Raw genomic sequence first — 20,995 nt, forward strand, 5'->3', positions numbered from 1 at the left:
AGCGTGCCCCAGCACAGCCTCGTTATTCCCAGCTGCTTAATTATTGCTCACAACTGGTCTCTAATGATCCTCTTGTATCCTCACCTCACAATTCAATGAGGTTTTTTAGGCCTCTCCTAACTAACAGCAGCCTGAGCTGCTCACTGCAGGGCCCTATTCCCCCCAGGGTGCGGGGACACCTCTGTGACAAGGGGCAGGACGCAGAGCCTGTGTGCTGGGAGAGGGGAGCTTCCATTGCCCAGGAGATACCAGCCAGAAGATGCCTCCTGGGATGTCCTCGCTGGCGTTACACAGAGGGGCTGTGACTGAAAACAAACCCAAACATGTAATCCTGGGATTCTCTGATTCCAGGAAGAAGCTGCAGAGTTCAGCAGGGGCAGGGAGCACAGCAAGCTGGGTGTGGATCAGGCAGCACTGGAGTTTTTTTTAACGTTTAATCCCAGTAATTTGCTCTAACATTATGGTTCAAGCACCCACGGCCATGTGCACAAAGGGTCTGATACCAGTGTCGGTCATGCAAAACATGAGATTTTTTTCTTCAAAGGGTGCAAATGGTTCTCTATGAAGCATCACAAGAGCAATTACCTTCCTGCATCCCCGTGAGCAGTTTGGCTCATCCTGCTGGGGTACAGAAGTGGAGGTGTGAGTTTAAGCACTCCAGTCCTGTAGGTGTTAAACTTCTAATTTAAATGCTAGCTTATCCCCAACCTTTGCTTTTCATTTACTGCAATCCAAGAGACGGACACAGGACAGTGCGAGGCTGGCACAGAAATTAGGGTGGGAGAGAAACCAAAGCAAGTGACGTTATTTGGGGATGTGGCATAACAGAGATTAACGTGGGGTGAGGACTGGGAGAGGTGGTCGAATGATGAGTAGGCGTCCCCCCTGGGTACTAAGGTTATTTTTTGGCACTTATTGCCCTGGAGCACATCAGCCACAGGGTGATGCTCTGAGGACATCACAGCATGGCCAGGCTCTGTGGCTCTCTTGCCCCACAGCCTCAGCCATGCCGTGCTGGTGTCCCCTGTGATGGCATTGACCAGCACGTGGGCAGTGACACCCCCCCACAGCCTGGGCTTCCCCAAGGACCACACTTCCCTGTCCAAACACAGCATTTACTGAGCCAACAACCACTTATTTTGACAGATTTCTGACCACAGTCCCGTGCTTATGAAGGGCTCCTGCTCACCAGGTAAATGTGCGAACTTCCAGGTTCACAAATGGAGGCAGATGATGACAACCTCCCCGGCGAATTAAAATAATTACTTTTCTAATTCACTCCTAGGCTCTGCTAAACCCTCTGGGGCCTTGAGGAACGCGTGAAGTTCTTCCATGCCTTCTGTTTGTGTAGGCAGATGCTTAAAGTGAGTAATTCTGTATTTAATCACTACAAAGGAAAGCTCCACAGTGGGACAGGGATGTCCCAGGATGCCGGGCAGGATTAACTGCACTGAGCATCCCTGCATGGGGAGGGAGCCGGCTGGGACAGCCCACGTGCCCCTGGGCAGCAGCAATGTAATTCTGCATCTATGCAGTCCCAAAGGTCTCCCTTCCAAGAAGATGAGCTGAGAATATATAAGGGGCCCACCAAGAGGAAAATGCAAAGGCAGCAACCTTTGAGGCACCATCAAGCAGTAACACCAAGTCCAGCAAACTAGACTGAAACTGTCCTTCCTACAGGGACTGCAAAGCCACTGGATCAGCTGTCACAAGGCCAAAGGTGTTCAAGGTCACATTTTGGGACCAACTCGCCACTTTAGCCAAGTTTGCCTGGATGGATGGGCCCTGGGGCCGCAAAGGAGCTGCAGGTTTCATACAAAAAGCAGCTGCAAGGGGCAGTGTCCAGACAAGGCTGCAGTGGGGGCTGCTCCAGAGGCGTGGGGATACGTTGTGCTTCCACGCTTGGCCCTTCCTGGCAGCTAACCCCTCACAGCACGGTCATGGCGTGGTTTTAGTATGAGAACATGGGCACTTGGGGGAAGTACAAAGAGCAGGGGTAAGCGTAACTGTGTTCACAGAAAGCTGCCCTGGTTTTATACCTTAGAAAATCAGGAGTAAAAGATGCTAGATGACTTTACTTGCTTATCTGAGGGCAGTGGAGAGGACATTGTCTTGTTCGAGGGCTGGCTGGATATACTCTTACAGCGAGGTCCCCAGGACGGGCGTCAGCATCAGTGCAGATAGCAGCTCCTGCTCAAGACTTGGATCCGACTTTGGAGCAGTTCATGAATAACAACTAATAATAAAGCAATGCAAACATTCATTAAACATTATGCTACAAATGAGGTCAAAACTGCGTATATTCTATTTGTTTTAATTACAGTAAGACAAAACCAGCTCAAATATACCAAGAATCCCCAGAGGGCTTTGTTTTGCACAACGGAAATATTCAGAAAGGCTCAAAATAACAAAACCAGAACTCAAGGTTGGAGGAAGCTCCTTCTGCGAGGCAATGAGCTTGCAGCTGGCACAGAGCACGAGAGGGAGCGCCATGCTGTCATCCCCTGCCCTGTCCGATGGATGCTCTCAGCCTGGCAGCGGTCAGTGTTCTAGGACCAAAGTGCATCATATGACAGCTTAAAACTTAAACCTCAAAATAAGTTTCATACGCACACACATACACACAAAAAAAGCAGCTAAAATTGCATTTTTCTGCAAAAATAAAACATAGACCAACTACTCTGCTATTGTGGACTAGTGCCATTAATTTCAGCTGTGTCACTTCACACCAGTTTGGAGTCTTGCCTTTCACTGAAATAACTTGCAGGGCCTTGCTCAGATGGCTGTGATTTTCCTAAATCCTGTGCCTAATGTTTCCTATGGGAAGGTTTTAGGTAGTTTTCCACTCAATCCTGCACTGAAATCCTCCCAGTCACTCTTCAGACCTCATCAATGGAATGGTGGAGGAGACCTGGATGCCTGAGCCACCCCAGCAGCACGGGCACCCATGGCTGCAGTGTCTCCAGTTCCACATGGGATGGGGAAGTGACACTTTGCAAATGGCCACCAAGAAAACCCAACCTCCTTGCGTCTGAGCCTGCTGAGGTATAGTCGAGAAAGATGGCTATTTCCCATTGCAGCCTGGTTAAAAGTGATATCCAACGAGAGGTATCAACCAGTAAACATCGAATCAAGACAAAATTCTTATTTTTCTAATGATGACTATGTCTTGGAAATTTACATAGATCTTTTAGGCCTGCTGGTGCTGAGGCCAGTGAATCTACAATTAAATGATAGCCAAATGCACAAACTTTTGCAGCTTACCTAAACCAAAAAAATACACCTTTTTTTTTTCCTAGTTCTACTTTATATTCTTTTTTTCTGCTCTGGAGTCCAGCCCTGGATTTGTCCCTCAGGCAGAACTGCTGTTTGCTCAGCGGGAAGAGCTGGAAGAAGAGGGCTTCGGAGACATTTCAGTTATGTAGGGAAGAATAAATAATAAAAAAACAGGGACCAACAAAGAAAAGAAAATATCCCAATTCCCAAGGTTACATTATTGGTTATATAACCAATCTCTATGGTTATATTTACGCTCCTATAAATAGAGAATTGCCCTGAAAGAGAGGCCTAAAAATGATGAGTGGAGTCAGGACAGTGACCATCGGCTGGTGGGCCCGGGGAGGCACGGGGGAGGTGACACTCAGCACGGGGACGAGGACATCTGGTCGTAGTCAGGGCACTTGAGCAGAGCTGGGTAGCTGCTGTTCATCTGCAGGGACGCCTCGCTGGAGATGTCCGACGGGCTGCGTCCCCGTGCCCACGCGTCCGGGTGCAAGAACTGCCCCGAGTAGTCGGAGCAGTTGCTCAGGCGGGGCCGGTAGAAGCCAGGGTGAGGCCGGTAAATGTCCTCGGCGGTGTATCGCTTCATGAACAGGTACACGGACATCACCCCAGCGCTCTGGAGGGGAGAGAAGAAAAATAAATGGCTCTCTTTGCCCTGCTGATGGCTCACAAGTGATCATGAGGGAAGTTGTTTCCCTGCAGTACACATGGAGGCCCAAGCCCCTCTCTGGCTCCTCTGTCTTCATGCTCTGCATCAAATCATGATCAGTTGTCCCCTCGCTGCTGCAGGCATGTGCCCCATTATATGTACCTCCCACCATACTGTATATTACCCCCATAATCTACCCTTAACACCTCTCCCAGTCCTCTTTCTGCTCCCAGCCTGTGCCCACACTCACACACAATGGCTGAGAACAGACAATGCTCATTACAGGGATGTCCCGAAGCCGCCGGTACCTCTGTGAGAAGGAAGGAGATGGCAGAGAACGCGAACGACCAGCCGTATTTGTAATTGAAGAACGTTTCCGAGTCCTTGGTCCTGTTGAGCATCTCATCATTAATGCTGGATATGTAAAGGACCAGCCCCACCACCAGGGACAGACCTGGGGAGAAAGCGAGGAGAAAGGCAGTGAGAAACGCGTCGGGGATTGAAGCTGGTGAAGCAGCAGCTGTCTTTAGGAGCAGAGTGGTGGGTGAAAATGTAAAACTGTGGAAGGGTGCTTGAAATAACCGGGAAAGGAGGCTGCTTTCCCGCAGAGCTCACCCAGGGCACTTCTCCCATGTCAGTCAGAGCGTCACGTGCTCGAGCTTGTCCTCCCGCGCTCCCTGTGCACACCCAGGAGCTGGCTTCAGAGCTCGGCTGTCACAGCTATTTGTTCAACACTTGCATAATCCCATAAATAAAACACCCTCTTGGCTCGTGCAGAAACATCCCAGCTGAGGAGTTTGAAGTTTCTGTGACCACGTCGCCACGAGCCAGAGAGCATCCTTCATACCCAACGATTTTCTGAGGAGCACCTAGCTCATCAGTACTCACCCGACAGGATGAAGAATATCCCCGACACGAAGGCAAGGATGGTCCTGTGCGGGCGGACGTGACCGATGTTGCTCAGGATGAAGCCGATGAACATGAAGAAGAGGCTGACCAGAGGGAAGGGGGTGGCAGAGCGGATCATCTCTGGTGGGAGAGGAGCAGAGGACAGGTCAGGGCCCCGGGGTCCTGCCTCGCTGCCAGGTGGATGTGGGTGCGTGGGTGGGTGGATGGAGCGTGTTCAGCAATGGAACAAAGGGCTTTACTGGGAGGTAACAGCCCTTTGATGTCTTACGGGACACAAAGACCCCACAGAATCACTTACTCAGGACATTGACTGTGGATTCGGATGTCAGCTGGATGTTCATGGGCATGACGTATTCTATAGTGAAGCACCGGCCACGCTCCTCACCTGCAGCAAACAGAGACCGAGTCAGGCCTGCAGTCTGCGTATCTGCTTGTTTTCAGGGGGGGAGGGAGTGCCTTTAAGATTAATTTCAGTGCATGCAAGAACATAATCTCGCTGTTTAGTGCTGCTTCCTTCTTGGATGTTCGTGTGGCACACTGAACAGCATGGTGAGTAAAATCCTTCCTCTCACACTGCCCTGTCCAGTGAGCTCGGGATGAATTTGTTCATCTGAGAGCTCCAAACCTCACTGTGGTTTCTGGGATTTCCTTGGATCTTATAGGGGATCTGCTTGGGGAGAGGAAGGATTCCCTTGTGCCTAAAAATGTGAACTCTGAGGCCAAAGGGTTTGGAGTCAGCCCAGGGGAGCCCTCAGAGCGCCTCCCTCCTCCCAGCTTCCCAAAGCAGCGGCTGCAACCCCACGACATTTTGGCTCTGTCAGCCTGAAACTCCCATTCACTGTGTTTTGTCTACCTCCATCCCCTCAGCCAAACTGTTTCATCAAAACCAGCATGAGCGGAGGAGACGTTTCAGCTGACCTGAATCCCAATGTCGCAGGGACAAAGAGGAGGTTTGAGCAGCTGCCCAGGCTCTGGGATGGACGGAGGGAGCGAGGGGTTGCGGGGCTGCTGCCTCGTGGGCAGCAGGGTCCTGCACTGCAGCAACAAATCATCCCAATGCCTGCATGCAATGAACAACAAATTTATCCATCCGGCTGCTCCAGCCAGCCATGGGGTGACCGCAGCACTTGCAGGGGCTGCGCCTGACTTTGGAAGTAAAACGGGCACAAACCTCTCCAAAGCCAGCTTCCCCCAGCCCTTCCCCACAACAAGCAGCAAACGCTGCCCTAGCAGGGCACATTTTGGGGCAGGAGGCCATACCTGCCAGGAAGCAGACCCTCCAGAGCCCCGCGTGCAGCGACAGCTTGATTTCGGCCGTCTGGTTCTGGGGCTGGACGATGCCCTCCTCCAGGTAGAGCCAGTAGTCGGTGCTGACGGAGATGCCCAGGAGGCCGAGGCCGCAGACGGCAAACACGCTGCTGAGCAGGGTCAGCGCCTTCCTGCCGCACGCGCTCATCCCCAAAAGCATGGAGGGGGGAACGCCGTGGGGAGAGGGGCTGGGGTCGCTGGCGTCCGCCGCTTCTGTGGGAGAACAGAAGTGTCAAAAGCTTTGTCCTCTGCCCTTGACGTAGGTGGAGCTGAAATAAGCCATCGAACAAATCACAGGGGGCTCTGATGGATGGGGGATGAGTGAACTGCATCCCACCTGAGGCTGCCCCCTGCCCATGTGGCCTGGTGGGTTTGTGGAGCAGGGGGCTGGCTGCGAGCAGCCACCAGCAGTGGTTGGGTCATGGTAGGTGGCTGCTCAGCCGCAGCCCCCCTGCTCCTCACCCTGGGTTTAGCCAAACCCGGCATCTGAGAGCTCCTGCAACAGGGGCAGCGTGAGCCAGAGCGCCTTGGCACGGGAGCTGCTGGGGCTCGAGGGCACTGCGTTAACACATCAGCAAGAAAACTGCCCGACTGACACACTCCTGTACAGCTCCGGTCACCACCGTGTCCCCACAATATTGCCATTTTTCCTCTTCTAGGGTAAAAGGCCACAAGTGCTGGTGTCAGCTGGGCACAGGCTGAACAGGCGCAAGTGGAGCTGGTGCTTCAGGGGGAGATGGGGCCAAGGAGCTGCAGCCGGGCTCTGGGCAAGCACGAAGGAAGCAGAAAACCTTCCCTCACTCCCTACTTTGCTCATGGGTGTAATATTCCTTTTTTCTTTCATTTTCACTAATTTGTGGAAGTTAGCAGTTCTCACAGTGCCTTGCAGGCTGATAAAGCATCACCAGAAATTGGACTTCGGATGCGGCAGAGAAGTACAATTAATAACGGGGGATGCAAGGGAAAAAGACATCCTAATGAAAGACTAGAGGAATAAGAGCAAGAAGGAAAGGATGCGTGAGAGAGATGGCGTTCTGGGGAGGGGAACAAGGCAGATAGTGCTGTTGATTGCTTTTATAAAGATGACATGAATCACAGGTAAATGTGGGTTGTGTTTATTTTCTAAGGCACATCGTGTTGTTGTTCAGCACTGCAGACAATAAGGAAAAAAAAGTCTGGCTGGACAACAAAGCCACCAAACCTAACACAGCAGCGACAAGGCACATCGTCCTTAGGCAGATTCTTTTAAAAATGGCCCAGGCCTTGTTCCCGCTGCGGGAAGTTTTGTGGGACAAGCGGGAGGTGGCTGAGGACAGACCTGGAGCCGAGCACAGATTTCACCCACTGCACCTGATGACGTGGCAGGGAAGGCAGAGCCCTCCTGAGCAAACACAGCACTTGAACAGCCATTCCCAAATAATGATGGCTAAGTAGCAGAGCTGGGGCACGCTGTGTCGTGCATCTCCCCAGGTGCCAGGTTTTGAGCCCACGCAGGAATAACTCGATGCTGTCTGCATGCACGCCCTGTGCTTGGTGCCACAGCAGGTGCTGGGGATGAAGCTGTTTTGGGGATGAGGCTGGCTTGGAAGGGAGGTCCTACTGCTGTCGCTGTGGCAAAAGGGATGGGAGCCAGAGGGCAGGAGCCGAGATGGCAGCGCTTGCTGTGCTGACACACCTGGGTAGGTGAGCAGACTGCATTTTTCTTGCACCTCTGCTGTAAAGGTATTAATACTTACAGTGATTCGAAGAGATGCCAAAAATCCTCATAGCTTGCACTTTCACACTTGAAAGCCTCTGAAGATGCTGCTCTGCCACAGGTCCCTCCCAGAAGCAGACGGTGCTCTGACAGCTATTTCGGAGCAGCAGCAAGCCAGGCTCGTTTGGGGAGCTCAGCTCTTGCAGCGCACACCCTTGGGTAGCCCCCATACACATGCACCCCTGCAGCTGGTCCTACACACACCCCTGCCTGCACCTCCACCTTGCTGGGCAGGGGCAGGGAGGGAAAAGCAGGGAGCGCTGCTGGGAGGCGCGCAAAGTCTTGGGAGAGCTCGAGAGGGAAGGAGAGAGGCTTTTATTATCACATACCGCACCGAGGACAAAGCAGACAAGTACATCTCGGTAGGAAGCAGATGTACTTGCACCCTCAAGCGCTGCAGCCGCTCTGACAGTCCTCTCCCATCTGAAATCAAGGATTTGGCTCTTCCTACGTTCACACCGAGCTGCTTCCCAGAAGGTACCGACCTACGGGAAGGGGAGTGCTGTCACTTACAGACAGCCCAAGCAAATGCTCCGGCTCCTGCTCCTGCAAACTCTCCACCTTTGCCTTTGCTAAAGAGGCTCATTTTTAATGTTGTTATTTAACATTTTCTTCAGCCCAGGAAATCCAGGACGTGTCCCCAGCAGTGACTGTGGGTATTTGTGTTCTGTCCCCAGGCTGGGCATGGCAGCAGATGGGCAAAGCCCTCAGGCAGCTGCTGGTAGAGGTGCAGTGGGGGGGACATGGGGTCCTTTTCAGTCCTATTTACCTTCAGCTCCGTGTCCCTGCCACAATGTCTCTTGCAAGCCAGGCACATGCTGCTGGCTGCATGAGGTGCACGGAGGAGAAGCCCAGAGCTTTTTTTTGTTCTTTTTTTTTTTTTTTTCTTTCTTTCTTTTTCCTGAGGAATAAGTAGGCAGCAGCTAAAGAAGAAATAGAAGTTTTGGGACAAGAGAAGCACATCCTGCAAAGGTAGCACTGCACCTCGATAGTCCAGCAGCAACGAGGGTACCCTCGCTGTCAAGGGAATGGGCTGGCATAAAGCTGCAGAAGTTAGGACACCACTGTAGTGCTTTACTGAATGGGAATGTGTCCTTTCCCAGCCCTGCACAGGTCCAAAAATATGACCATGCAAAGCGCAGATCCTCTGGCTCAACTGTTCTCCTCCCTAACTTGCGACCATATTTTCTAGTTGCCGCATCAAAATGAACAGTGTTTACTACAGGATGCCTCATCCCTCTTGGCATTTCGGTGCCAAAATGGTAAAAGGAGCTGGAATCTATTCTTGGCTCATGTATCATCAACAAAGGTCCTTACTGCACTTTTTTGTTGTTGTTAATAAGGTACCAAAAATAAAAGTAGGGAGTATGTGAAAGTCCAAATAAAACCGTTCAGAGGGAAATAGATATATACGTGACTCCTTTGCTGTCTACCAACACCAGGGATTAGGAAATAGACCGGTTTGGCATCATTTATATTGGTCATTGGGGTGACGCTAGCAGCAGGAAGAGGGCTCAGGCAGCAGAATCACGCCTCTCAATTGCCTCATTTCTTTTCACTCTCACACTTCAATTTCCATGTAATCACGGGTTCATTAGAGAGCAATACTTGTTACTGCCGAGCTGGAAAATAAAATCAAGGCTGATGAAGAGGGGGCCGGGAAGGCAGGGATGGTGCCCCCAGCACAACGTTTCCCCCCGTCCAGCGCTGCTGGAATTAGCTGGGCCCCAAGAGAAAGATTTTTCAAGGACACAAAGAGAAGCTGGCATGGTTTTCAGCAGGGATTTAGTTCCTGGTAACCTTTACAAACTGTGCAATGCTCCATACAGACGAAAAGGTGATGCTGTTCGGCTTCCAACAGTATCTGTATTTTAAATTTAAATGAATATCACCACCAAGATTTCCAAGAAGTAGGACCTTAGAACAGTTCCTGCTCCTTCAGCCACACTGTGCCTGCTTGTAGTAGCCCAGGAAATGTTAAAGGCAGCCTGCAGTGTAGCCTGCAGGCCTCATAATGAATTTATTTTTGTCTTGGAGCCATAGCTTCTGATGTGAAGTGCACATGCCCCTTGCTGGGACTGAGCCCTGCAGAAACCAAAGTGAATGTTGGCTTTGCAGCCACCAAGGTCCAGCAGTGACCTGGAGTCCTGCTCCATGGTCGTAAGTAGAAGACATTGTCCTCCTCCTGATTTCTGAGCCCAGCCCTCACTGATGCAACTCAGAGCAACAGGCCGCTGCCCTGGACTATATGGAGGGGCTGAGAAAAGTAAATGTCACCACTGAGCTGCCCGGGCTGGAGGAGCCGTATCAATACCTCTCTGCTGGCAAGTTGAGTGTAGCACAGCGCTCCCTCCTTGCCTGGGCGAGGGGAGAAAGAGCAGGGCTGAGCCAGGCCAAGCAGGCAGCTATTGATTTCCAGGAGGCTAGAGCACCATTTCTAACTCCCTGACATTTGCGGCGCGGGGAAGCACAGCCCAGGTTATCGGAGGGAAGGCTCGGTTTGTAGCGGGGTGCTGGGATCCAGCACGAGCCTGTTCCTCCAACAGCCCCGCTGCAAGCCAGAGGCAGAGGCAGCTCAGAGGTTAAGCCATGGATCTGGAGCAGTGGGAGAGGAGAACACAAAGGAGGAGGAATGAAACCTAGAGAAAGGGGGATAGGAAACCCACTGAGTGCGTGAGAGATGTACAAAGAGCGCCAGGGAACGGCACAAGAGGAGAGCGAGCTGCGGCGGAGCTGAACTGAAAGGAGCAGCGCCCACCAAGCTGTGACGAGAAAACTGGGCTGGCTAAAAATAAAGGGCCTTCAAGTAGCACGATCTGCTCCTCAGGATGCAGCACAGGCCACGGTGGGGGCAAGAACAAATAGGTCAAGGAGAGGGGCTCGCTCCAACCCCACTGCTCACAGCTGTGAACATGGGGGCAGCCAGGCACGGGTGGTCACCAGCCCCCAGGCTGCTCAGCACCACGCTGCTCCCTCTGGGCGAATGCCCCAAAGCCTCACCTGGTCATTTGTAACCCTAACGCAGCAGGAAGGTGCTGGTGCAACCACGTAGTAGTGTCCGCTGAGCTCGCAGGGCACGTGGCCCCCTGCCAGTGCTCTGCTCGAGCCCGGCCACAGCACAGATCTCAGGACACGTATTATATAGGAGGGCATAAATATATAAGGCAGCTTTACAGAGCTGCATTAGTGTCACAAAGAAATGTGTCGGCTCGGTTTCTGAGAAAGAAATCGCATATTGGAAAAAATAAGTACAGAAATAAATCTTTTAGATGTGGAGGAGGTTTAGCCCGATATTAAGAAATGAAGCAGTCCAGCTCATGGCAGTGTGAACAAACGCTAGTAACTGCTCCATCCAGCAGCCATAAACTTCAAAAGAATCAATACCGGACTTGAAAGCTTCCCTTGGCTGCAAACAGCGGCGCTGCGCTGCCAGCCCGGCACGGTGCATAGCCATTACAGCGGGGTAGAAACACAAGCATTGACTCAATTAAGCACGCTGGGCTCACAGGCTCTTAAGAGAGTTGTTTCTTTGTTAAAAAAAAAAAAAAAAAAAAAAAGGGAAGGCTGGTTATGAGTTAAAGTCTAGCTTAAGCCACACCAATGATAATCCTATCAATTTTTTGCTTGTCATCAGACACAAGGAACACCTGAAAAACAATTAGGATTAAAATGTGCGACTGCCACACACTGTTAATGGTCACCAGTGACAAATTTTATGATGGGGTTGCTTAGGATTTGTCTTTTAACTGCCCTTTCTGCATGGACCAGATTTGCAGCTGAGTCCACCTTCAGCTTGAGAACCAAAGACAAGGGGATAAAACGATATTCCCAAGGTCACAGGAGCAGCAGCTGAGATTTACCTCCCAGCCCCAGACCTTTAACCAGATGCTTTCCCGAAACGGCCGCCTCCGCCGTGCCCGCGCCGCCACGCTCGCTGAAGCACTGGCTGTGTTCCAGCTCATTCACACTAATGGCTTTGGATGATGCCAGCGACTTCCAACAAATAAAACCATCGACTGAACGGCCCCCCCCCGGCCCCAGCTCCCACGCCGCCAGCACAGCCCGTCTGCACACACTCATTCACTCGGTCTTACAGGACCCACAAATATCCCCCCAAACCTCCCACCGAGCATCTCCTCCCTGCTAGCAGCAGCACCCGCGTGCCTTGTTTCTCCTCGGCATTTTACAGCACTTACCTCTTAATGCCAGCTGAAGCAACGTTGTCACAAGTGGAAAATCAGCGATGTTTGCTTCTGAGCTCAGCAGCTCAGGTGCTGGCAGAGCAGGAGGGGAGCTCGCAGCGAGGAGGGGGCCCCGGCTGGTGCTTTGGCTGCGGGGTGCTCAGGAGCAGCTGGACACAGTGAGGCTTTGGTGAAGGTCTGGGGCCACGGGAGAGGCTCTCTCTGCCCCGGACTGACTCACATAAGGGTGGCACAAGGCTGCGACACGGGGACAGGCAGATGGCAGGCAGGTCTCGCAGCTCCGACCCTGTGGTTTTGGAGGAAAGCAGCACATGAAATGCGTTTCTCAGGAGGGAAATAGGAGGTGAAGCATGGAGCTTGGAATATTGCCCATGCACCCAACTCCTGTTCTTGAGGAACAAGCTATGTATATATACACATTCAAAGTTTCCATCAGTAGCAATAGCCGACACCTTTCCTTACTGGACCCTTCCCAACACTCTTTCACCCCCTGCATATGAGAGCTGGCACCCGATATTCACCCACTGCGCTGTGTCAGTACTCCCTGTCAGGGACACGACCCAAGCCACTGGCTTCAATCCTCTACAAAGAGCTATAAAGGAAGAATAAAAGGGGGGATATTTAGCGCTGCAAAGCAGATCAGCTGGGGACTTTGCTATAAGATGAGCAGAAATCTCATTGCAGTGTCATGTGGAGCTGTGCTTGCCCATTAACTTCTGCATGCCGTAAATCACAGGTTGCAATTGATGCAACCTGATGATCCCGTGACCCTGTTCTGGCGTCAGCTTAGTGCTTCCCTCAGCTCACCTTGGCTGGCACGGACGGAGCCTGAGGAAAGGCAGCAGCACAGATAAATGATGGCAACATGATCTCCATTTGTACGTGGCCGCTGGGGCAGAGCAGCTGGCTCAGCTGCGGACATCCAGCTCACTGCGGGACTGGGGTGAAATATTGGATCTCTAACAGTTGGTTTGTGTTCACTTCCACTTGTCATTTAGGATGGTATGAAGTCCTGTAACAGTCTTGTGTATTAAAAAGAGGTGAAGAAATCTCTTCCTTGCATATGACAGCTTTTCAATGTCTCTGTGTCCTTCCAGCAGCAAGGCTGCTGAAGAGCTCGGGCACCTCTTCCATAAGATATTCATGTTTTAAACTGAGGTGGGTATGGACAGAGAGCATGTACCACTGTAAGGTTTTTCCCTCTGCCCTTCAGACACCATGAGTTATGAACATGACTGCAGGAAGCTTCCCTGGGCTGGGAGCTTTTACTGCTGCAGGACATCTGAGGACAAGCCCCAGGTACAAGCCCAGGTTCCACCTGCCGCTGAGCGGAGTGGGGCCAGCACCCCTGTTTCCTTCTTCTCCCCTTAATGGCAGTGCGTGACAGCTTGAGCTAAATTAAGCAGCGCTGGGAGGAAAAAATAGCATCAGGAGCAAATTGAAACTCTTCCGCCTCCCCCGTGCCTGTGCTGGGAGAGGCGATCCCGGTACCTGCACAGGCAGCTGCGGGAGCTCCCCAACGCGCAGCTCTCCTCCGCAGCGCCCACGGCTGCACGGCTCCTGTGGATATTTTCCATATGATAAGTGAGACAAAGCAAGGAATCCCCCGAGCACCATTTTCACCTCTGAGCGAGGAAGGCTGCAGGCAGTGGTGTGATGCACAGGCTGTGTGTGTGCTGGCCGCAGAGACCTGCCTGTCCCAGCTTTGCCACAAAGCCTCCAAGTACTGAAACACCCCATGAAGAAAGAGAAGGGCTGCAATATCCACACCGCAGGTGAGCATCTTAAGAGCTGAAAGGCCGTTAGCAGCTGTCACTAAACCCAGTTACCAAATGTTGAGGACTTCAGGACCCAGTTTCTGAGACACTGGGAGTGTTGTGTGGGTGCACAAGTCCTCATGTTCAGCCACAGAGCTGCTGTAGAAGTTTGGTCCCGTCTTCACACAGGGAAGGTCTTTGCCTTGCGTGGCTTGTTGGGTTTAATAGTGAGGTTATGTGGTAATGAAGAACATAATAATCACTTACACCACATCTGGGGGTGTTAAACTTTCTAATGCCCTGATTTTAGCAAAGATTCATTGCCAGTGCCAGGCTGTAACTGCACACCCCAGCGGAGAGGCTAGAGAAAACCACGCAGGACACAGCAGCCTGCACCCAGGCGGCGGCGGTGGGGCTGGAGGAGCACGGCTGGGGGGGCCCAGCCCAGCCTGGGGATGACATCTGCGGGAGCAGCTGGGCGAGAGGCTCAGTGTCACCCCTCCACGGCCAGCACCTATAGCAGGTGAAACTTGGTCTGAGTGCATGGTCTTCACCTGCGCCCTGCTCCTGTCCACATGCTCCCTCCGTAACATCGCCACTTGTTCCTGCAGCACCCCTCCTCCACCTCTGCATGATCTGATGTTTCTGCTCCGTTTGGTCTGGAGGGTGTTTTGCAGTTTACTGCAGGACAGTTGGCACACATGACAGTGACCTGGAGAAGTCGCTTTCTTCTTCAGCCATCCTCATTTCAGCTGGAAAAAGGGCAATTTTGTGTGGCTTTGCTTCCTGCCTATAGCCCACCGCTTCCGTACTGCAGGAGGGAATGTTGCTTCCAAGCAACACCTCCAGCGTCAGGACGATTTAGTGCAACTTTCCAAATCACCCAGTTTCCTAGGTCAGGTTTGCTGCCTTGCTTCTTCCAGGGTCTCCCAACGTAGCTGGGAGAGAGGACGATTTTCTATCAAACATCAGGTCAGTGCTGCTCCGAACATCCCTCCGAGAGCCACCACCACTGAGCTGCCACAGCAGCAGGAACCAGGGATAAGAGCAGGGCCAAGGATGGCACGAAACGAAAGCAAAGATGCTGCTCAGGTTGGGCATTTTGGCCATGCTGAGGGCAAAGCTTTTGCATGGGACACAGCACCCGTTGAGTGGCTTTGTCCTGGGAACAGGAACACTGGAAAACTCTTCTGATCTGCATGTGTCTAAGCAATGGGTGGTGATTTTGCATTTTTCCCTCTTTACTAATTCTCCACTAGGTGAAGCTTCGTCTCCTCCTAATCCACGGCACACCAGTGGGAACATCTCACCTAGTCCTGATGTTACACTGCCAGCCTGTTGCTGATTTGGGGTTGTGCCCTCTGCATTCAATAGCCGAACCCGCTCAGAGGCCTCCCCCCCTTCTCCACCCAACTTCCTGACTGCCACCGGGCAGGAGGCCTCTACCTGCTGTGCTCCCAGCTCTGCCATCCCCGAGCCCCGCTGGCTGTTCCCCGCGGACGGGGACGTCCCCCAGAAGCCCTGGCCCTGCACAGAGTGGGAAAATGGATCACCCGTGACTTGTCCTGGGTCAGCGCTTGCCATCTGCCATGCTGCTCAAATAACGCCCCCTTGGTGCGGCCCTGAGCACCGCTCCAGCAAGGTTTTCCACTGGTGAGCCGTGATAAATCTGCTTTATAATAAAGGAAAAGCAGCAAGTTCCCATCTCCCAGAGGGGCCGGCCACAAACCTCACTCACCTGTAACAGCACATTTTCTGAGCCTGACAATGCGTTAGCTTGGCTCTTGGACAAATCCCATGTTCCCAGTAAATATTTTACTGTAAATGTCAGAATTTTGTGGCTGAGCAGCAGTAAAAATTGATGTGACTTTATTCCAAATCACATTCCCAGAACACACCTAGAACCCAAACCTCCTTTAATTGCAGCAAGATTAAGACTCACAGGTAACTTTTGAAACCAGGACCTAGACTCCATCACCTAATTGTTTAAAAAATGCCACCCCGAAACCAGGGCTTTAAATCTTTCCAGCTGGCTTCTGAAAAAGCTCCCGGTGCTTTCTGTAGCTGTACACTTGCGCAGATCACAGCTTGCTGATACTGTTAAAGCCTCTGTGGGCTTGTGAATTATTTCCTTTTCTTATCTTCTATTCCCTTCCCTCTCCATAACAGAAGCTGAAGCTGCAAATGTTGCAGGACAGATGCTGCCAGATGGGGATTCAGTCAGCTCACTGAATATATTCAGCAGCTACAGAAATACAAGAACAGGAGAAGCAAGCACACAGAACCATCCCTGTCCCTGGATGCCACAGGGAACCGCCGCACGTCGAGGAAGAGAGGAAGGTAAGACGGCAGCGAGACGGGCTGCTGGGAGCCACCCCCAGCCCTTTGGCTTTTTCTGTGGCTCATGAAGGTTTTGAAACTGCCCCTAAAAGGCAGCAGCACGTGAAATTGGTGGGCAGATGAGATGGAGACAGGGGGACGGTCTCCTATCAAAGCTGCCTGCTGGGGTCATGCCACCGGCACCTGCTGTTACTGCGCAAAACTCAGCTGAAGTACTGCTTCCCAGTGCCCTTGCTGGAGCCGTGCTGCTTCAAGTGACCGCAACGCCCTCGCTGCCCTTCCCGAGGCTTGCCTGCACCATGCAGGCCACCTACCAGCCCGGTGCCCTCCGTCCCAAGGAGGTTGGGGTGTGTGAGGGACAGCGATGGGGACAAGTCAGACCCTTTGGGCTTGGGACACCACCAGGGAGCCTCCTGCTGCTTCGCGCCTGGAAGCCACAGCCCTAAAAGTGCCACAAATCGGGGGCTGATGAAGTTTCACCAAATGCCAAGCAATTAATCAACAGCCAAGCTGCGTGTCAGAAACCCTCTCTGCTCACTGCTCTGGTGGCTGAAATATCACTTTTCATGTGTCACCACCTTTCGCAGGATATGAATAAGTGGTGTGAGGAGAAGGGAAGGCTGGCTCCACATCCCCATTCGCTTGTTCATATGGCAACCCATGATCCAGCATTTTTTTTCCCCTCTACTTTACTTCACTTAACAACCAGGTCAGATTTATGTCACGTAGCCTCACGTGAATTCACACTGCCCTCTCCAAGGGGGTTGCTGCACTGGAAACCACTGGCAGCCCGTGACTTCCAGTGGATTTTATATTCCCTGTGAAAAATACACTTCTTTCCCCCAGATCAATGTCCAAAAGTCTCAGGTGAAGCCCGGAGCTGCTCATGGCACCCCCGTGTCCCTGCTCAGCCTGGAAGAGGAACAGCCCTGGATGAAAAGCCTGGGTTTATGGGTTCGTGGTGTGCCAAGTCCACCGTGGGGCTTTCAGACGGGGCTCGTGTGCCACCCAAAGGTCCCATTGCTGCTGGGCCAGAGCCAGGCAGGAGGACACGCGAGACTGTGGACACCTTGTGGGTGCCAGGACCCCCGGCACAGCCCCGCAGCAGGGTCTGAGCCCCTGGGGAGAACCAGAGGGACGGCTCCCCTTCCGAAGGGGATGGGGAAAATAACGGTACCGATCCCCTACAACCTGCCGCCCCGCACCCGAGCGCCACCCCCAGCCCCCCCAGCCTTCTGCTCGGCATTAAACTTTTTGGCTTTTCCACCCAACGCGGGGAGCCCCACGGAGGGCGCAGGGCTGTGCGCCCCAGTGCCCACCGGGGGCGGCGTGGGAAGGGTCCCCCCCCGTGTCCCCATGCCCCCTGTGTCCCCATCCCTCCCTTGTCCCCCCATTCCCCCCTCCCGGTGCCCCCATCCCCGGCACTCACCGGCCCCGGGGCTGCTCCGTGCCGTGCCGTGCCGGGAGAGCCCGGGGAGAGGAGGGGAGGGCATCACATGGCGCCGGCGGGGCCAGCCCACCTCCCTCCTTCCCTCCCTCCGTGCCCCCTTTCCCTCCCCTCCTCCCTCCCTCCGTCTCTTCCTCCAGCCATCCCTCCTTCCTTCCCCTCCCTCCTTCTCCATTCCCCCTCCCTCCTTCCCCCGAGCCACCTTCCCTCCATCCCTTCTTCCCGCTTTCCATCCTTCTTCCCACCTCCCTCCCTCCCCTCTATCCCTCCTTCCCCATCCCTCCATCCCCTTTCACCCTTTCTTTTTACTTCCCCCTTCCCTGTATTATTTTTTCCCTCACTCCCTTTTTTTCTATCCCCTCTCCCCCTCATCCTTTGCTTCCCCTCCAGCCCTTCTCCCTCCTCCCCATCTGTCCCCAGTCCCTCAGCTGGCTCCAGCCCACCATCGGGGACCCAGCATTGCCCCTGCCCCTCTGTGCACCCCCGGACCCCCTCGGCTGTGCCTGGGCTGAGACCAGCAGTACAGGGTGGGCTGCGCTGCCTGGGACACACTCGTCTGGGAGCTGGGGAAGGGAAATCTGGCTGCGGCCACCGGTGTCACACAAAGGCACATCCGAGGACATGGCAGACAACAGGGAAGATCGGTGGGCAGAAAGCCAGCACGCTGGAGAAAGCCAACTTGGCAGGACTCAGGCCGGGGCAGGGAGAAAGCCAGGGCTAAAGGAGAGAAGGACAATGGGGCAGATGCCGCGGGCCCTGGAAACCATCGCCAGACCGAGTGATTCAGCCAGAACACAGAAAATTAACGGCAAAGCCAAGGATAAGGACGCGGCTCTGTCAGGGTATCCAGCGATGGGACACTTCCTCGGACCCAGTGGGGAGGACAAGAAGAGGGTCACAGGCCATGCAGGTGCCCCTTGCCATGTAGGTGACCGCTGCTGGGTGGGCTGCCACCACAGCACAGGAGGCTCAGGGCCAAGTGACAAATTTGGCCCCAGAGCCCCCCCTGCACAGGGCTTTGGGGGGCTCCTCCAGCCCGTCCCGGCTGTGGCAGCAGCGCAGGGCGGCAGCTCCATGGGGTGGCCCCAAGGGAAGGCACCACTGAGGTCTCCCAGCAGGAAAATAACAAAAGCAATTCATTAATGCCAAGTCTAATAAATGCAGTCTCTAATAAATACTTGGTCACAGCTTCTGCACGGCTTTGCCCATACATTGCTCTTACCTCAACCACACTTCCCTAGTTCCCAGCACTCTTGCTGCAGCGTGTCACATCTCTGCCCGACACGTCCTCAGCTAGCGAAGCATGAATATCCTGATGGAATAATTCAGAATAAAGTGAGATATGAGATGTGGAGGAGGTGTTGGCTAGATAGCTGGTTTGAAGTCAATGGAGCCGTGTGCTCTGGCTTGTTGAGCTCTGTTTTGATTTACAGCAATAACAAAAGCTGATGCAGGTGTGTAAGTTTTGATTTTTTCCAGCCATGTGGTGAAGCCTAATATGACAAATGCCTCTCAGACACCTTTCATTCGCATTTGAGGAGAACTGAAGGCAGCAAATCCACTGGGGATGGCCAGGAAGGACAGAGCGGGCGCTCGGTCAGCAGCACGGGTCCTGTGCTGGAACAAGGGGGCCGAAGAGGTGATGCCCTCCTGGGGAGGCCCCCACACAGCCCCCCAGGAGGAGGCTTCCTGGGATGGAGCTAATCGGCAGGGAATTACCACAGAAGTCACACAGCTGCAAGAGGCAGGTTAGACCTGGATGTTCATCATGTTCTGTCAGGGACATTATTTTAATGCAGTAATTGGCTGAAATTCATCATTCTTCTTTTCTTTTCTCTCTCTCTTTTTTTTTTTTTTATATATATATAAAGCGATATAAACAAAACAATGCAACACAAAAGAAAGAAGCAAACAAAACCAAACCCATTTTTCTCCAGAAAGGCAATCTGCTATATTAGTTTCCTGGGCACTGGGCAGGGTTATTTGAATACAATACAAATAGAGGCTGCAGTGCATGCAGCCAGTGACATAATTAACCATTACAGTGTAAGAGGTCCCCAGCAGCCATGCATATAATCAATTAGAAATACACATTTTGGGCCTCAGTCTCTTTTTTCCCCCCCCTCTGCTTCAATGCAAACGTATTTAGGCTAAAGCACTCAGATGGATTTTCCACTGCTGCTCATCCTGCGCAGCACACGCCGCACTCACACCACGAGCGGTTCCCACCAGGGCACCAGGACCAGGCTGTGAGAGGGCACCCAAACACCTTGCGCAGCTCCAGAAGCACAGCTGAGATCTCCTGCCTCACCAGCAGCCCTCTTTAATTCCTTCCCTCTAAGAGCTGTCGCCCAGCTGACTGCAAAAAGCAGCAGAAAGCCCTTCTGTTTTTTTTACAGAGCGCACGGCGTGGCAGTCCCAGGCAGGGCGATTGGCACCTTGTGTCCTCTCAGCATCCTCCAAACCTCAGGGCAGGACTTTGCCAAATCCTGCAGCAACAGGATTGTCTTTTTATTTATTTATTTATTTATTATTATTATTTGCTTTTAATCTCTCAGCACTGGTGAGACAGTGCCACCTCAGCATTTCTGGAACAGGTTCTCTTTAACCTCTCCACTGTTTACTATTTCTCGCTTTAATCCTCTCCCTGCCCCCATGCTCCCCTCCATGACAGGGAGGACCATGCCCTGCAGCCCCGGGGGCTGGAGGCTTTGTGGTTGGGGTGTGCAGGTGAGGGGATGCAGCACAGCTGTGCTGCTTTTACAGGGCTGAGGCAGGAGCAGCTTTGCCAGGCTGCTGGAGCCACCTTCCCTGGCATGTCCAAAATCAGCCTGGAAACACACAGCTCCATGGACACCAGAGCTGGCAGCGTTTGGGACAGGCCCGAGGTCCCAGTTGTTGGTGAGCCAGGGCCCAGCTGGCAACACAGTGGCCAAATGAGCACGGCTGGCTTTGACCCTTCGTTTAGTGCAATGCACAGAGACACCTGCTGTGGTCAGAAACAAGCAGTTCCTCAGGGGCTGTTGGTGTCCCTGTCCTTACACCGGGAGAGAAAGCTCTAGATGGATGTGATGTTACTTGTGGTGACTGCCCCTGACCGCACAGCAGATCACGCTGCCTTGGGAGCATCAGTCTCACAGAGGTCCCATCTCCTCTCGGCTCCAAGTGCTTAAGTCCTGCAGGTTCCTCTGAAGACCTCCCTCCCAGCCCTTTCCTTTCTGGCAGGGGTAGCTTTGAAGGACTCAGAACCCTGTCCAACAAAACACCTGTCCTGGCAGCCTGACCGGCAGAAAATGGGCCACAAAGTGTTGGGAAGCCTCAGGTTTCCCTCCACTCCCACTCCCT

At 53.0% G+C, this 20,995-nt stretch overlaps 1 protein-coding gene across 7 annotated transcripts; it reads right to left on the bottom strand.

Annotated features, from left to right (window-relative positions):
• Positions 1–747: 747 nt before the first annotated feature.
• CACNG5 (calcium voltage-gated channel auxiliary subunit gamma 5) lies at positions 748–19,469 on the bottom strand. Of its 7 annotated transcripts, XM_066980343.1 has the most exons (8): positions 17,633–17,756; positions 12,101–12,392; positions 8,234–8,389; positions 6,101–6,361; positions 5,139–5,225; positions 4,820–4,960; positions 4,240–4,385; positions 748–3,898 (listed from the first exon to the last, which is right to left on the bottom strand). In XM_066980343.1, exons 4-8 carry the CDS (start codon positions 6,306–6,308, stop codon positions 3,641–3,643), a joined length of 840 nt encoding a protein of 279 aa, XP_066836444.1. In that variant the 5' UTR covers positions 6,309–6,361; positions 8,234–8,389; positions 12,101–12,392; positions 17,633–17,756; the 3' UTR covers positions 748–3,640. The 7 variants fall into 7 exon arrangements, with proteins under 7 accessions (XP_066836444.1, XP_066836443.1, XP_066836442.1 ...); XM_066980342.1 differs by lacking the exons at positions 8,234–8,389; positions 17,633–17,756 and adding an exon at positions 18,873–19,469; XM_066980341.1 differs by lacking the exon at positions 8,234–8,389.
• Positions 19,470–20,995: the final 1,526 nt, after the last annotated feature.

The sequence above is a fragment of the Anser cygnoides genome, chromosome 19, assembly GCF_040182565.1.
Source record: "Anser cygnoides isolate HZ-2024a breed goose chromosome 19, Taihu_goose_T2T_genome, whole genome shotgun sequence".
Lineage (NCBI taxonomy): Eukaryota > Metazoa > Chordata > Aves > Anseriformes > Anatidae > Anser > Anser cygnoides.

Bases quoted from the DNA above. Each gene is read 5' to 3' on its own strand.
- CACNG5 (XM_066980342.1), bottom strand. From the start codon at position 6,308: ATGCTTTTGGGGATGAGCGCGTGCGGCAGGAAGGCGCTGACCCTGCTC. The intron at 4,961-5,138 runs GTAAGTGATTCT...CTCTCCCACCAG, and splicing joins ATCCACAGTCAATGTCCTGA to AGATGATCCGCTCTGCCACC. The intron at 3,899-4,239 runs GTACCGGCGGCT...TCTCCCCTCCAG, and splicing joins TCTCCTTCCTTCTCACAGAG to AGCGCTGGGGTGATGTCCGT.